Genomic DNA, 17604 nt, shown 5'->3' with positions numbered 1-17604 from the left:
CCCTGACTTTATCTGTTTTCTTATCAGGGCTATATCTCTAACCCTACCTTGCCTGGCTATAACTATGGTCTTCCTCCAGTTAAGTCTCTCATCTAGCCTGGCTTAAACAGTCATCTTGCCCTGATTGTATCTCTGTTGTGCCTTGGCTACATCTCACACTGTCTTACCTATGTATCTCAACTTGCCCCTGCTCTCATGTTATTCATGTCTATCTATTTTGTCTTGTCCAGGCTCTTTTTTATCACTAGCAACTACTGCTGAAATTTGTATGCCATCTACTCTAACATATTTAAAATATGTATTTATGAACAAGCTAATATTTTTGCATGCATAACTCACATTGTTTTGTTTTGTTTCTTTCTGTGTGGCAGTAATATCCCCAGTATCCGTAACTACAGCAATGTATGTGTAGGGATTCAAGAAACACATTGTGATTTCTCACGTGTACGATTTGATTCGTTGCTGCGAGTAAGAGCAGAGCTCAACGAAAGTGTGTCTGGATGTGTACAGATTTTATTTGACCCATACACTCAAAGTAAGTTAAGTTCATTTTCATTGGTTTTAACGGTAACAAGTAGGTGTGAACATCTGTATCATTCAGGCCTGTATGAATAAGGGTGCGTGTGTGAGTATGTGTGAGAGTGTTTGTATCCTCATTATAGTTAAATGAATTATAGTGAATAATGGCACAATATTGTGCTTGTACAAAAGATATCAATTAATAATGATCTCCAATCTATAAAAAGCTATAACGATATAGAGGTATATCGTTACAATTGGATTATATGTTTGTTAATAAGGTTTCTTACAGAATTTTAATAGAAGTTGGAGCTAGGTAACTTTGAGACATACAAACATCCCTAAATTCACCAAAACTAGAAAGGTTATTCTATTCTTAGAGTATCTAGGGTATGGCTTCCAGGCAGCCATTGACTGACACACAGACAGACAGACACACACACACACTCACTCTCTCTCTGACATACACCCACTGTCACTTTAATTGACATAAATGCAGACACACGTAAGACACTCCTAGATCCACACATATGGTCATTGACATACGCTGAGAGTCTTTACAGGGAGTGCAGAATTATTAGGCAAGTTGTATTTTTGAGGATTAATTTTATTATTGAACAACAACCATCTTCTCAATGAACCCAAAAAACTCATTAATATCAAAGCTGAATAGTTTTGGAAGTAGTTTTTAGTTTGTTTTTAGTTATAGCTATTTTAGGGGGATATCTGTGTGTGCAGGTGACTATTACTGTGCATAATTATTAGGCAACTTAACAAAAAACAAATATATACCCATTTCAATTATTTATTTTTACCAGTGAAACCAATATAACATCTCAACATTCACAAATATACATTTCTGACATTCAAAAACAAAACAAAAACAAATCAGTGACCAATATAGCCACCTTTCTTTGCAAGGACACTCAAAAGCCTGCCATCCATGGATTCTGTCAGTGTTTTGATCTGTTCATCATCAACATTGCGTGCAGCAGCAACCACAGCCTCCCAGACACTGTTCAGAGAGGTTTATTGTTTTCCCTCCTTGTAAATCTCACATTTGATGATGGACCACAGGTTCTCAATGGGGTTCAGATCAGGTGAACAAGGAGGCCATGTCATTAGATTTTCTTCTTTTATACCCTTTCTTGCCAGCCACGCTGTGGAGTACTTGGACGCGTGTGATGGAGCATTGTCCTGCATGAAAATCATGTTTTTCTTGAAGGATGCAGACTTCTTCCTGTACCACTGCTTGAAGAAGGTGTCTTCCAGAAACTGGCAGTAGGACTGGGAGTTGAGCTTGACTCCATCCTCAACCCGAAAAGGCCCCCCAAGCTCATCTTTGATGATACCAGCCCAAACCAGTACTCCACCTCCACCTTGCTGGCGTCTGAGTCGGACTGGAGCTCTCTGCCCTTTACCAATCCAGCCACGGGCCCATCCATCTGGCCCATCAAGACTCACTCTCATTTCATCAGTCCATAAAACCTTAGAAAAATCAGTCTTGAGATATTTCTTGGCCCAGTCTTGACGTTTCAGCTTGTGTGTCTTGTTCAGTGGTGGTCGTCTTTCAGCCTTTCTTACCTTGGCCATGTCTCTGAGTATTGCACACCTTGTGCTTTTGGGCACTCCAGTGATGTTGCAGCTCTGAAATATGGCCAAACTGGTGGCAAGTGGCATCTTGGCAGCTGCACGCTTGACTTTTCTCAGTTCATGGGCAGTTATTTTGCGCCTTGGTTTTTCCACACGCTTCTTGCGACCCTGTTGACTATTTTGAATGAAACGCTTGATTGTTCGATGATCACGCTTCAGAAGCTTTGCAATTTTAAGAGTGCTACATCCCTCTGCAAGATATCTCACTATTTTTGACTTTTCTGAGCCTGTCAAGTCCTTCTTTTGACCCATTTTGCCAAAGGAAAGGAAGTTGCCTAATAATTATGCACACCTGATATAGGGTGTTGATGTCATTAGACCACACCCCTTCTCATTACAGAGATGCACATCACCTAATATGCTTAATTGGTAGTAGGCTTTCGAGCCTATACAGCTTGGAGTAAGACAACATGCATAAAGAGGATGATGTGGTCAAAATACTAATTTACCTAATAATTCTGCACTCCCTGTAATGTACTAATTAACTTATGTTTGCATAGCACATAGTGTGGCACACTTACTGACCCAATGACAGACACATACACAGGTTCACAAAACAGACATGGCGACAAACACAAATACACTCACTGGCACTCAAACATAATTGTAGTCATTGCTGTAATCTCTATCACAAATACAACCATGATTATTATAAGCAGGCCTGTGACCCTGCAACATGTACAGGGAAGTTACAGACATATTTAAACACTAGTAGGGAAAGTGTACACCTGTCAGAAATGGAATTTAAACACCCCAACAGGCAGGATCATAAGGCAGTGAAATAGAGTTATGGGTTTGATTCACATTAACAATGATGGAGAAGTTCTGGGCCTCCAGCACATTCAGTTAGGGGAGGTGTCTGAAGGCTAAATTGGAGCTGACCTTGGTAACTATAGAGGAAAAAGAACCAAGTGAAGGAAATGAGAAAAATGAGTGTGAGAGGAGGGAAATTCAGGGGAAGGGAACGATAGAGAAGAACCAATGGAAGAAATGAGATTGGATGGGAATTGACCAATAGAAGGAGATTATGGTAATTAGAGGGAGTAAATGGGAGCAAAACTAAGTGTAAGTTAATGAAAGAGATTGGAGTAGAATCTAAGAAAAGTGGGCTTAGTAAACATATAAACAATATCATGGACAAATAGAATGAGTATGACTAATCTATCTGGTAGACCCAAGCAACCTACCTTTCCCCCTCAGATTGCAAGGTTATTGAATATACTGCACTGAACAAAATCATGTAGCATTCTCGGGTATATGTATCTCATGCAGCTACACTAAGACCAAAGGCAATTTTATAAAATTATAATTATACAAATGAATAACTTTCATAGTATTGAAAACTGCTGAGGATGTGCTTATTTGTTTTTGTATCTGAATTATACAATATATTTAATGTTCTTAAAAAAAAAAATTGTGCTATTTTAATCTGCAGCAATTATCAGTGCTCCGACAGTAAAAGTCACCTCCAGAGCAGGACATCTAGATGTTAGCTTCTTTGGACCCATCAAAGAGCCGGAAAATTTGTCACTGAAAACAGTCTATGGCAGCTTGTATTATAATGTTTTATACTGGAAAGCCAGCAGCCCTTCAGAGGTTTGTAATGTAAAATATATTACTGCATATATTATGACATATTTTAATAAGTGTGCTTTTGATTAATATAATATATGTGCGGGTACCTTTTTTTTTTTTTTTTTTTTTTTTAAATAATTTTTATTTGAGGAAAAACACAAGATACAAAAGGAAAAAACAAATACAATGCAGTTGGAACATTTTCAAAGATACAATCAACAGGTAAAAGTGGTAACAACTGATGTGGAGTCAAGTGTATCATTATAAACAATATTCTAATGTAGCATAAAATGTCAGGTAATCTTTTCCTCAATTTTATATTAATAAAGAACATTACAATAAAAGTACAGGTAAGTGGGGATATTTGCTCTCATAAGGTAGTCTCAAATAGTGTAGTAGGGAAATAAATGTAGAAACATAAACACAAAAGAGAGTTGACACTGGAAGAAAATAAATAAATAGATGAAGGATTAGGTAAGTAGGATATTGAGTCAGAAAGGAAGGTGGCAAACAGGGGTATATAGTAGGAGAGAATTAGTTAGCTGTTGCATTGGAGAGATTTTATCTCAGACAGCAGCGACCATGATTGAATTAATGTCAGACTGGATTAGTTGGAAAATGTTTCCCACCAAGGGGCCCAAGTAGCTTGGTAAAAATCTAGTTTATCAAGTGCTGAATGGGAGTAAGCTTCCATTTTTGATATATAGTTGACTGTAGCTATAATCTGTGAGGTGCTAGGGGGAGAAGGTTGTTTCCATGCTTTAGCAATTTCTAACTTAGTAGCCATAAGAAGATAAATGGATAAGGCCTTATGTGTGGGCGAAAGAGGTGGGAAGTTGAGGTGAAGCAGGCCAGTTTGGGGACTCAGTTGGAAAATAATGCCCAGGGAGTGTAGTAGGTTAGTTACCCAGAACCAAACAGAGGAGAGCCGGGGGCAAAACCACCAGATATGAGCCTGGGTTCCGAGTTGACCACAGCCTCTCCAGCAGGCAGGAGAGTGGGAGGTAAAAATTCTGTGAAGGGTTGCTGGGACTAGGTGCCAGCGGACTGTAATTTTGTAGTGGAGTTCCCAAAGGGAAGTGCAATGTAACAACTTTCTAGTGGACTTCAGTTCTCTATACCAGGAGTCGGCGTCGGCTGTGAAGTTGAGTTCAGTTTCCCAGGCTATAAATTGGGATACTTTTGGTTGAGAGGAGGGATCTAATAATATCTCATAGTGAAATGACAAGGTGCCCCTTGTCTTGTGGGATAAGGACCATCGCTGTTCCCATTTTGTAACTGTTCTGATGCGTTCTCTAGGGAATCCCCAAGACCTGACTTTGGAAGAGAGTCGAAAGGCCTCAAATTGTAACTGAGCTGGAATGCGGAATTTATTACAAATCAACGTGTGAGAAATACCACCAGAGTGGTCATAAAGGTCCATAATACGGTCAACTCCAAAGGAGGACCAGGAGTGGGCATGAGTGTCAGGTAAACAAAAAAGAACACTAGCTATAGTTTGGCACGGGGAGGGGTGAGGAGCAATTGAGGTCGAATGTCTGGTCTGATCCCAAAACTTAAGGGTGTCCAGAATCACCGGGTGTGTAGTAACGAGATTTTCCCAATAATGAGAAGGGATCCAAGGAAGGTCTATTAATCTAACTCCCGAAGGGAGAAGAGATTGTTCAATATCCCTCCACCGGGCATGGTTATCAGTGCAACCCCATTCGATCAAATGGGCTAAGCGTGCAGCTTGGTAGTAAAGAATAATATTAGGCATACCTAGGCCCCCCCTGTCACAAGGTCTTTGAAGGGTTTGTCTCGACGTACGAGGTCTCTTACCTTTACAAACATAGTTGGTGATAAGGCTCTGGAGTGTATTCAGTAGTGGGCGGGGAAGATTAAGTGGGATCGTGCGAAATAGGTAGATAAGCTTCGGAATATAGGACATTTTAATGGCCGCAATTCTACCTGTCCAAGAGATGTCTCGAAGATCCCATGAGTCTAATAACTTTTTCCATTCAGGGAATCTTTCTGTAAAATTCTTAAGGATAACTGTGGAGACATTGGGAGAGAGATGGATGCCAGGTAATTTTAGTGAATGGGGGGACCACTGGAACCTATATCTTTCGCGTAGAGTGATGAGGTCATGCGGTTCAACATTAATGTGTAGAGCTTGGGTTTTGGCTAGGTTAAGTTTGTAATAGCTTAGGGCCCCGAATTTAGATATGAGTTTGAAGACAGCAGGGAGTGACCTAAGCGGATCAGTGAGTATGAGAGTGACATCGTCCGCATATAGAGAGATGGTGTGTTGACTGGAGCTAACAGGTAAGCCGGAGATATTCGGGTCAGTTCTTATGGCTTGTGCTAGGGGCTCGATGGAGAAGGCGAATAGGAGAGGGGAGAGGGGGCAGCCCTGTCTAGTCCCGTTGGTAATGTCAAAACTATTGGATTGAAACCCTATTCCTTTAACTCTAGCAGACGGACAAGAGTACAAAGCCTGAATCGCGATAATGAATTGTTCTGGGATTCCAAAGGCGCGTAGGGTTTCCCATAAATACTCCCACCTCACCCTGTCAAAGGCTTTCTCAGCGTCTAATGACAGGGCTAACGTGGGGATGTCTCCATTAGCGCTTTCCAGCAGAATGTCTAATATGCGCCTTGTAGCGTCGGGGCCTTCTCTTCGGGGGATAAAACCCACTTGATCCGGGTGTATCAGAGTGGGTGTAATTTGGGCAAGCCGATTTGCTAATATCTTGGCGTAGAGTTCAGTATCGATATTAAGCAAGGAAATAGGGCGGTAGCTCCCACAGTCTTGGGGGTCCTTGCCCGTTTTTAGAATAGTGGTAATGGAGGCCTCAAGGAACTCCTTTCGGAAATTACCTTTGTTGAACACCTCGTTGAAAACCTTGCAAAGGATTGGGGAAATTTGAGGGGAAAAAGATTTATAAAATTGACTCGTGAAACCATCTGGACCCGGGGACTTGGCAGTTTTAAGATCTCTAACAGCTAAGGTGACCTCTTCAAGAGAGACAGGAGAAATGAGAGCCGCTGTATCCGCATGGTCTAATTGGGGAAGATTTAGGGAGGCTAAATATCTGCGTATGTCAGCTGGGTCAAGAATTTTTGTAGAGTCTGAGGAGTCTAAATTATACAGTTGGTAGTAATAAAGTCTAAAGGCATCTCCTATATCAGCAGGAGACGTAACACAGTCAGAAGGGGTGTGTATGGAGGTGATTTTGGCTTGCGCTGTCCTATTTCTCAGTTTCCTGGCTAACAGGGTAGAGACCTTGTTATTATTATGGTAGTAAACTTGTTTGAGTTTATTCAAGAGACGTTGAGTTTCGTCAATCTCTAAGTCTTTTATCTGTCTGGAGATCTCCAAGAGTTGATCATTTACTATGGGGGAGTAGGAGTTAGAAAGTTTGAGTTTCAGGGTTCTGTGTTGACAGTTAAGAGATGCAAGTGAGGCTCCTCATGCTTTCCTAAACTGGTTATGTTTGCTAATAAAGAAACCTCTAAGATATGCCTTCAGAGTGGCCCAAAGCACCTCCTCCGAGAGAAGAGGAGAGCGATTGACACTTAGAAAGGTGGTGAGTGTTGATAGAGTCTCCACCTTGATCCAAGGGATGGTGACTAAGAAGTCTCTGAGTCGCCATGTCATATTTACAGTAGGCGCAGGAGGGTTACCTATTTCAATGGTCAGGGAATCGTGGTCTGACCACGAGATGGCTGAAATTGTTGCGTCCGATACCGTGTACAAGAGACGTGAGCTTAAGAAAAAGAAATCAATTCGGGTGTGTGATTTATGGGGAGCTGAATAAAAGGTGTACTCTCGTCTATTCGGGTGAGTCGCTCTCCAGACGTCATAGAGGTCATACTGTTTAATTAGGTTTTGAAAGGCATTAGCAAGCGGGCGTAGTGTCCTCTCCGAAGGATTCCAAATAAGGTTAAAATCTCCACCCAAGATCAGTTCCCCCTGGGTCACAGCCGAGACCGACTCCAGAAGTAATCTAAGAAAACGAATTTGTCCTGAATTGGGAGCATAGATATTTACCAGTGTAAATAATTTGTTATTGAGCTTACAAATTAAAATTAAAAAGCGTGCTTGGGTGTCTTTTTCTACATAGATCTCTTCATACGTACTAGAAGAACCTATCAATATAGCGACCCCTCTAGATTTGGAGTGAAAGGACGAGGTAACTACCGTAGGAAATTTCCTGTATGTATGTGGGAAATCTGTGCTATTTAGCCAGTGTGTCTCCTGAATAAAGGCTACGTCGATTTTGTTACGTGCAAGCATGTTAATCAGTAAACTACGTTTGGTCGGGGAGTTAAGCCCTTGGGAATTAAGGGTAAGAAACTTCAATTCTGACATTGTGGAAGTTAGGTTATGTTTCTCTAGATTAAAGTTTAGGAGACTACTGGAGAGTGATATTAAAAAGAATGAATTCTTGTAAATTACAGAGAGCCCACTTAAATTAGTTAAGGGAAGGGGATGCAGCGGGCAAAAGCCGCTCGAATTGGGGGATAAAGGGAAGTGGGGGGGGAGAGCAACGGGAGGCAGGAGTTGCTTAGCTTATAGACTTTTGATGAGAATATTACGTGGCGAGGAAAGAGAGATGCAGACCTTAGAGCATAAAAGAGGAGTAAGGAGAAAGAGAAAGAGAAATCTGGAGGAGAGGGTAAACAGAAAGAGGGGGCCTAGTGTTAAGTACTGTGAGATAATATTAGTGGAGGTTATGATTGGAAAGGGTCTAGTGTTATAAGGTCTCTGGCTAGAGCACTATACACCCACGAAAGGGAGGAAAGGCAATGCACTTAGTATGTGTGGGGTATAGTGAAACTGAGATAGTAATAGCTGAAGGGGGAGAGGGGTGCCTGACTGAGGCTCTACTGCACTTGAAAGGTTGAAGTGAGGAAGAAAAAGAATAATCTCAGGATAACAACGTTGAGTAGAGACTAACTATGTGTGGGGGTATGTCTGCTCATAACAAACAGCGTGTAATACAATAACCATAAATAACATTTCAAACATTGCAATTATTTTAAATACAACATACAAAACAAGATAAGAATAAACCAAAACCAAAATGTCAGAAGGAGGATATCTTGAGAGAATTCACAGCATTTCTATATTAAACAGATAAGGATTGAGAGAATAAGATGACAGTGATGTATAGATCAGGAGAGTGGCTTTACCTGGTGTGTAATAGTGAAGGTGAGATAAAAACTCAGGAGGTTAGAACTAGTATGTGGAGAGTGAGGCATATATTAGCTGTTTGGAAACAATTCGGTTTATCTTAATGTGGTAGAGGTGGAGTGAAGAGATGTAAGTGAGGTATGGGGGTATGGGGGTATAAGGGTAATGTGTAGAGAAAAATTACTTTTCAGCTAGCTCAAAATGATAAATGCAAGGTAAGTTAAATGAGTGTGCACATGTGATCTGTAAGTGTACTCGGGTCTTTGCTGAAAGAGAGCTCTGAAAGTAGAGGTAGGGATTGAATAAGCGAGTTGTATGTAGTGTAGGGTGATCAGATGTAACCATGTAATATGAACTACGAAACAATAAGAAGCAGGAAACAAAAACTGGAAGAGGTATTCCAAACATTGACTATTGCATAGTAGATTTACATTTACATTACCAATCCATCCACTTCGAGTCTCTGTTGGCTAAGAGTCCAGAGAAATCTACAGAGTCTTCAAGAGGGGAACCTCTGGAGGAAAAGAGGGGCAAGTATAGCGGGTAACTTTAATGTCCTTGCTCAGTAAGTCTTGTGAAATAGCCAAGAAATGTTAACATTATATACAGCCACACATATGCTGTGATTTAATATAACTTTGCTTAAAGGGACTATAATACTAAATTAAAGGGACAGTATACACCAATTTTCATATAACTGCATGTAATAGACACTACTATAAAGAAGAATATGCACAGATACTGATATAAATATCCAGTAAAAAAACGTTTAAAAATGTACTTAGAAGCTCCCAGTTTAGCACTGTTAATGAGGTTAGGCTGGAACACCCACTGAAAGTGGCTGGGAAAGCAAAAAGAACAGACACCCCCCTCCCCTGCATATGAAAAGATCCATTACATAACAAGGAGTCTGTAGACATCAATATACATCTAAAACGTTGGGGCTTGGTTAGGAGTCTTAAAATCAGCACAATGCTATTTAAAAATAAGCAAAACTATTTATCGTTGCAAATACACTCCCAGATGGGCTATATAAATGGATCATCTACAAAACATTTATGTAAAGAAAAATCTAGTGTTCAGTGTTCCTTTATTGCTAATTGCACTGATGTATTCAAAGCAAAGGTGAGACTGTAGATAATATGAATAGGCATTTGTAAAATGATATTAGTTGTTTAAATATTGAAGACATAAATGTACAGTTTTAGTCTCCATAAAGTAACAGGAGCAATGTTGTAACCTAGGATTCCCTTATCTTATTTCCTTCAGAGGTAATTTTGAGGCAGATATAAATGAATTACTAGAGTGAGCAACTAGTGGCTCTGTATTATAACAGTGTTAGACTTGTAAAGTCTGGAGTCTGCACATAAAGGGACAGTCAAGTCCAAAAAAAACTTTCATGATTTAAATAGGGCATGTAATTTTAAACAACTTCCCAATTTACTTTTATCACCAATTTTGCTTTGTTCTCTTGGTATTCTTAGTTGAAAGCTAAACCTAGGAGGTTCATATGCTAATTTCTTAGACCTTGAAGACTGCCTCTAATCTGAATGCATTTTGACCACTAGAGGCCGGCATTAGTTCATGTGCTTCATATAGATAACATTGTGCTCATGCAAGTGAAGTGACTTAGGAGTGAGTACTGATTGGCTAAAATGCAAGTCTGTCAAAAGAACTGAAATAAGGGAGCAGTTTGCAGAGGCTTAGATACAAGGTAATTACAGAGGTAAAAAGTGTATTATTATAACTGTGTTAGTTATGCAAAACTGGGGAATGGGTAATAAAGGGATTATCTTTCTTTTTAAACAACAAACATTTTGGTGTTGACTGTCCCTTTAACACTCTAACAGGAACTGAAAAATCCACACTTTATACATGAAAATATGAATTACAGCTTATAGTGACTAAAGGTCAGGGTCCTCTACCCTTATGATTTATGTAAATCTATTCTGAATATTGTACTCCTCTACTGAATACTTAATGTTACAGTGCTGCGTAATATGTTGCCGCTTTCTAAATAAACAATAATAATAATAACAATAATAATATTAATGAAATGAAAGTATATTCTATATTTTTTATTTCATATTATGAAACATTTTAAAATTCAATCTCAAAGTATTAAATGTCCCTTTAAAGTGAATGTAAGCTTAACTACACTTGTTCAAGCCATTTGAATGTTAACCTAAAAATAACTAAAATTTCATTCATCATTTCCTCATAAACATTACCCTACTCACAAAATCGCACTTTGAAGTCTCTATTTCTTCACGCCACTTCTCTTCCTAACATCGATCGTTGTTGATTGACAGATTCCTAAAAATTGTCTCGGCTAATCATAGTTTCCCCACCTGGGGGGTTCAGCCCCTTTCCGGCAACGTCACGCTTTTTTAATGTGCTTGCGCTAATCCCAATTTTGTGTATGAATTCTAGATGCGCGTCCACGATTCGGGAATGCTTAATACCTCTGCCACTTCTACTCTGATACAATATCACCAAATATGCAACATTTTATGCACACATCTTGCAATTTTGAAGGCAGATGATGACTTAACAGAGGTTATCTCAAGAGGTTTGCCATTTTGCATACAAAAGAGGCAAAACATTAGGGAACCATCTAGCTCCCACTCAACTAAAAGACAAAACGAAAAATGAGTCCTCTTGGCTAAGTTTTAAGAGTTTACAAATGCAGTTATAAGAACTGCATAGCCTGTGAATATGTCAGAGTAGGCAATGGCTTTAAAAGTACACACACAGGAGAGTCCTTTGTACATAAAGCCTGCTTCAATTGCAGGTCCACTTATGCAATATACCTGTTAAACTATGACTTGTGTGACAAACAGTATACAGGCTTAACCACATGCGAAGTAAGGACTAGGACACGGGAACATGTTAATAATATCAAACAGGGAGAGCTCACCACACCCCTAGTGAGTCATTGTAGAGAACATCATGCCAAAGACCCAAAATCCCTTACTTGGACCATTATTGAAGTGGTCAAGACAGACATGAGGGGAGGCGATAGAGAAGCGATTCTTTCTAAGAGGGAGGTATTCTGGATACACAGACTCAACACCGGGGTCCCTTACGGTTTTAATTCTGAATTTGACCTTATAAATCACTGGTGTTAGCCTGTGCATCCGGAATATCTATAAGCGATCAAATACAATATATGGTACTTGATAAGTAATAAAGTACAACTTTTTGATTAACCAGCATAAGCATGATAGAATAATCTACATAATAACCCAGATATACCTGGTGACCAATTTAAAGGTTATAATAGGTGAAACAAATGAAAAAATAGATGGGGCCAAAAAGGGAGATCGATATATGAGAGAAAAGATGACTTCCCTTTATTCACCTTCCCTAGATAACACCAGGGTATCCATCAGGGATTAGCGATTAGCAATATGCTAATACAGCAGGTTTACTTTAGTTACTTATATTATTTCCAGGCAAATATCAAGATATGTATGACCAGGGATAGGCACAGACAAAGGCCGTGGTGGACATTTTCCAAATTACAGACCTTAGTGAAGGACACCAAGGTACATTTGAAATTAAAAAAAAAAATTTTTAGTGCTTGGTGTTATTATACTGATGCAGATACCACTGATCCTATAACCAGCCCTCCTCTGGCTATACCCATGTGCCAGTATCACTACTGTGTCATTATATAGTGCTGGGTGTTATTATACTGATGCAGATACCACTGATCCTATAACCTGCCCTCCTCTGGTTATACCCATGAGCCAGTGTCACTACTGTGTCATTATATAGTGCTGGGTGTTATTATACTGATGCAGATACCACTGATCCTATAACCAGCACTCCTCTGGCTATACCCATGTGCCAGTATCACTACTGTGTCTTTGTATAGAGCTGGGTGTTATTATACTGATGCAGATACCACTGATCCTATAACCAGCACTCCTCTGGCTATACCCGTGTGCCAGTGTCACTACTGTGTCATTATATAGTGCTGGGTGTTATTATACTGATGCAGATACCACTGATCCTATAACCAGCCCTCCTCTGGCTATACCCATGTGCCAGTATCACTACTGTGTCATTATATAGTGCTGGGTGTTATTATACTGATGCAGATACAGCTGATCCTATAACCTGCCCTCCTCTGGCTATACCCATGTGCCAGTATCACTACTGTGTCATTATATATAGTGCTGGGTGTTATTATACTGATGTAGATACCACTGATCCTATAACCAGCCCTCCTCTGGCTATACCCATGTGCCAGTATCACTACTGTGTCATTATATAGTGCTGGGTGTTATTATACTGATGCAGATACCACTGATCCTATAACCAGCCCTCCTCTGGCTATACCCATGAGCCAGTGTCACTACTGTGTCATTATATAGTGCTGGGTGTTATTATACTGATGCAGATACCACTGATCCTATAACCAGCCCTCCTCTGGCTATACACATGTGCCAGTGTCACTACTGTGTCATTATATAGTGCTGGGTGTTATTATACTGATGCAGATACCACTGACCCTATAACCAGCCCTCCTCTGGCTATACCCATGAGCCAGTGTCACTACTGTGTCATTATATAGTGCTGGGTGTTATTATACTGATGCAGATACCACTGATCCTATAACCTGCCCTCCTCTGGCTATACCCATGTGCCAGTGTCACTACTGTGTCATTATATAGTGCTGGGTGTTATTATACTGATGCAGATACCACTGATCCTATAACCAGCCCTCCTCTGGTTATACCCATGAGCCAGTGTCATTACTGTGTCTTTGTATAGTGCTGGGTGTTATTATACTGATGCAGATACCACTGATCCTATAACCAGCCCTCCTCTGGCTATACACATGTGCCAGTGTCACTACTGTGTCATTATATAGTGCTGGGTGTTATTATACTGATGCAGATACCACTGATCCTATAACCTGCCCTCCTCTGGCTATACCCATGAGCCAGTGTCACTACTGTGTCATTATATAGTGCTGGGTGTTTTTATACTGATGCAGATACCACTGATCCTATAACCAGCCCTCCTCTGGCTATACCCATGTGCCAGTGTCACTACTGTGTCATTATATAGCGATGGGTGTTATTATACTGATGCAGATACCACTGATCCTATAACCAGCCCTCCTCTGGCTATACACATGTGCCAGTGTCACTACTGTGTCATTATATAGTGCTGGGTGTTATTATACTGATGCAGATACCACTGATCCTATAACCTGCCCTCCTCTGGCTATACCCATGAGCCAGTGTCACTACTGTGTCATTATATAGTGCTGGGTGTTTTTATACTGATGCAGATACCACTGATCCTATAACCAGCCCTCCTCTGGCTATACCCATGTGCCAGTGTCACTACTGTGTCATTATATAGCGATGGGTGTTATTATACTGATGCAGATACCACTGATCCTATAACCTGCCCTCCTCTGGCTATACCCATGTGCCAGTGTCACTACTGTGTCATTATATAGTGCTGGGTGTTTTTATACTGATGCAGATACCACTGATCCTATAACCAGCCCTCCTCTGGCTATACCCATGTGCCAGTGTCACTACTGTGTCATTATATAGTGCTGGGTGTTATTATACTGATGCAGACACCACTGACCATATAACCAGCCCTTGTCTGGCTATACACATGTGCCAGTGTCACTACTGTGTCATTATATAGCGCTGGGTGTTATTATACTGATGCCGATACCACTGATCCTATAACCAGCCCTCCTCTGGCTATACCCATGTGCCAGTGTCACTACTGTGTCATTATATAGTGCTGGGTGTTATTATACTGATGCAGACACCACTGACCATATAACCAGCCCTTGTCTGGCTATACACATGTGCCAGTGTCACTACTGTGTCATTATATATAGTGCTGGGTGTTATTATACTGATGCAGATACCACTGATCCTATAACCAGCCCTCCTCTGGCTATACCCATGTGCCAGTGTCACTACTGTGTCATTATATAGTGCTGGGTGTTATTATACTGATGCAGATACCACTGATCCTATAACCTGCCCTCCTATGGCTATACCCATGAGCCAGTGTCACTACTGTGTCATTATATAGTGCTGGGTGTTATTATACTGATACAGATACCTCTGATCCTATAACCAGCCCTCCTCTGGCTATACCCATGTGCCAGTGTCACTACTGTGTCATTATATAGCGATGGGTGTTATTATACTGATGCAGATACCACTGACCCTATAACCAGCCCTCCTCTGGCTATACCCATGTGCCAGTATCACTACTGTGTCATTATATAGTGCTTGGCGTTATTATACTGATGCAGATACCACTGATCCTATAACCAGCCCTCCTCTGGCTATACCCATGAGCCAGTGTCACTACTGTGTCATTATATAGTGCTTGGCGTTATTATACTGATGCAGATACCACTGACCCTATAACCAGTCCTCCTCTGGCTATACCCATGTGCCAGTGTCACTACTGTGTCATTATATAGTGCTGGGTGTTATTATACTGATGCAGATACCACTGATCCTATAACCAGCACTCCTCTGGCTATACCCATGTGCCAGTGTCACTACTGTGTCATTATATAGTGCTGGGTGTTATTATACTGATGCAGATACCACTGATCCTATAACCAGCACTCCTCTGGCTATACCCATGTGCCAGTGTCACTACTGTGTCTTTGTATAGTGCTGGGTGTTATTATACTGATGCAGATACCACTGATCCTATAACCAGCCCTCCTCTGGCTATACCCATGTGCCAGTGTCACTACTGTGCCATTATATAGTGCTTGGTGTTAGTATACTGATGCAGATACCACTGACCCTATAACCAGCCCTCCTCTGGCTATACCCATGTGCCAGTGTCACTACAGTACTGTGTCTTTGTATAGTGCTGGGTGTTATTATACTGATGCAGATACCACTGATCCTATAACCAGCCCTCCTCTGGCTATACCCATGTGCCAGTGTCACTACTGTGTCATTATATAGTGCTGGGTGTTATTATACTGATGCAGATACCACTGATCCTATAACCAGCCCTCCTCTGGCTATACCCATGTGCCAGTGTCACTACTGTGTCATTATATATAGTGCTGAGTGTTATTATACTGATGCAGATACCACTGATCCTATAACCAGCACTCCTCTGGCTATACCCATGTGCCAGTGTCACTACTGTGTCATTATATATAGTGCTGAGTGTTATTATACTGATGCAGATACCACTGATCCTATAACCGGCCCTTCTCTGGCTATACCCATGAGCCAGTGTCACTACTGTGTCATTATATAGTGCTGGGTGTTATTATACTGATGCAGATACAGCTGATCCTATAACCAGCCCTCCTCTGGCTATACCCATGTGCCAGTGTCACTACTGTGTCTTTGTATAGTGCTGGGTGTTATTATACTGATGCAGATACCACTGATCCTATAACCAGCCCTCCTCTGGCTATACCCATGTGCCAGTGTCACTACTGTGTCATTATATAGCGCTGGGTGTTATTATACTGATGCAGATACCACTGATCCTATAACCAGCCCTCCTCTGGCTATACCCATGTGCCAGTGTCACTACTGTGTCATTATATATAGTGCTGAGTGTTATTATACTGATGCAGATACCACTGATCCTATAACCAGCACTCCTCTGGCTATACCCATGTGCCAGTGTCACTACTGTGTCATTATATATAGTGCTGAGTGTTATTATACTGATGCAGATACCACTGATCCTATAACCGGCCCTTCTCTGGCTATACCCATGAGCCAGTGTCACTACTGTGTCATTATATAGTGCTGGGTGTTATTATACTGATGCAGATACAGCTGATCCTATAACCAGCCCTCCTCTGGCTATACCCATGAGACAGTGTCACTACTGTGTCATTATATAGTGCTGGGTGTATTTATACTCATGCAGATACCACTGATCCTACAACCAGCCATCCTTTGGCTATACCCATGAACCAGTGTCACTACTGTGTCATTATATAGTGCTTGGTGTTATTATACTCATGCAGATACCACTGATCCTATAACCAGCCCTCCTCTGGCTATACCCATGTGCCAGTGTCACTACTGTGTCATGATATAGCGCTGGGCTTATTATACTGATGCAGACACCACTGACCATATAACCAGCCCTTGTCTGGCTATACCCATGTGCCAGTTTCACTACTGTGTCATTATATATAGTGCTGGGTGTTATTATACTGATGCAGATACCACTGATCCTATAACCAGCCCTCCTCTGGCTATACCCATGAGCCAGTGTCACTACTGTGTCATTATATAGTGCTGGGTGTTATTATACTGATGCAGATACCACTGATCCTATAACCAGCCCTCCACTGGCTATACCCATGAGCCAGTGTCACTACTGTGTCTTTGTATAGTGCTGGGTGTTATTATACTGATGCAGATACCACTGACGCTATAACCAGCCCTTGTCTGGCTATACCCATGTGCCAGTGTCACTACTGTGTCATTATATATAGTGCTGGGTGTTGTTATACTGATGCAGATACCACTGATCCTATAACCAGCCCTCCTCTGGCTATACCCATGAGCCAGTGTCACTACCGTGTCTTTGTATAGTTCTTGGTGTTATACTGAAGCAGATACCACTGATCCTATAACCAGCCCTCCTCTGGCTATACCCATGAGCCA

The 17604-nt window shown here is 41.1% G+C and overlaps 1 protein-coding gene across 1 annotated transcript in view; it reads left to right on the top strand.

Annotated features, from left to right (window-relative positions):
- The window catches only part of IL10RB (interleukin 10 receptor subunit beta), a 78602-nt gene that overhangs the window by 43813 nt on the left and 17185 nt on the right, over positions 1-17604 (top strand). The window contains exons 3-4 of the mRNA XM_053705965.1: positions 372-535; positions 3608-3768. Of these exons, the coding sequence (XP_053561940.1) occupies positions 372-535; positions 3608-3768 (325 nt within the window). The remainder of the gene's footprint in view (positions 1-371; positions 536-3607; positions 3769-17604) is intronic.

The sequence above is a fragment of the Bombina bombina genome, chromosome 3, assembly GCF_027579735.1.
Source record: "Bombina bombina isolate aBomBom1 chromosome 3, aBomBom1.pri, whole genome shotgun sequence".
Classification (NCBI taxonomy): domain Eukaryota; kingdom Metazoa; phylum Chordata; class Amphibia; order Anura; family Bombinatoridae; genus Bombina; species Bombina bombina.
The sequence above is the reverse complement of the archived record's forward strand: the minus strand, read 5'-3'. Positions and strand labels throughout refer to the sequence as shown.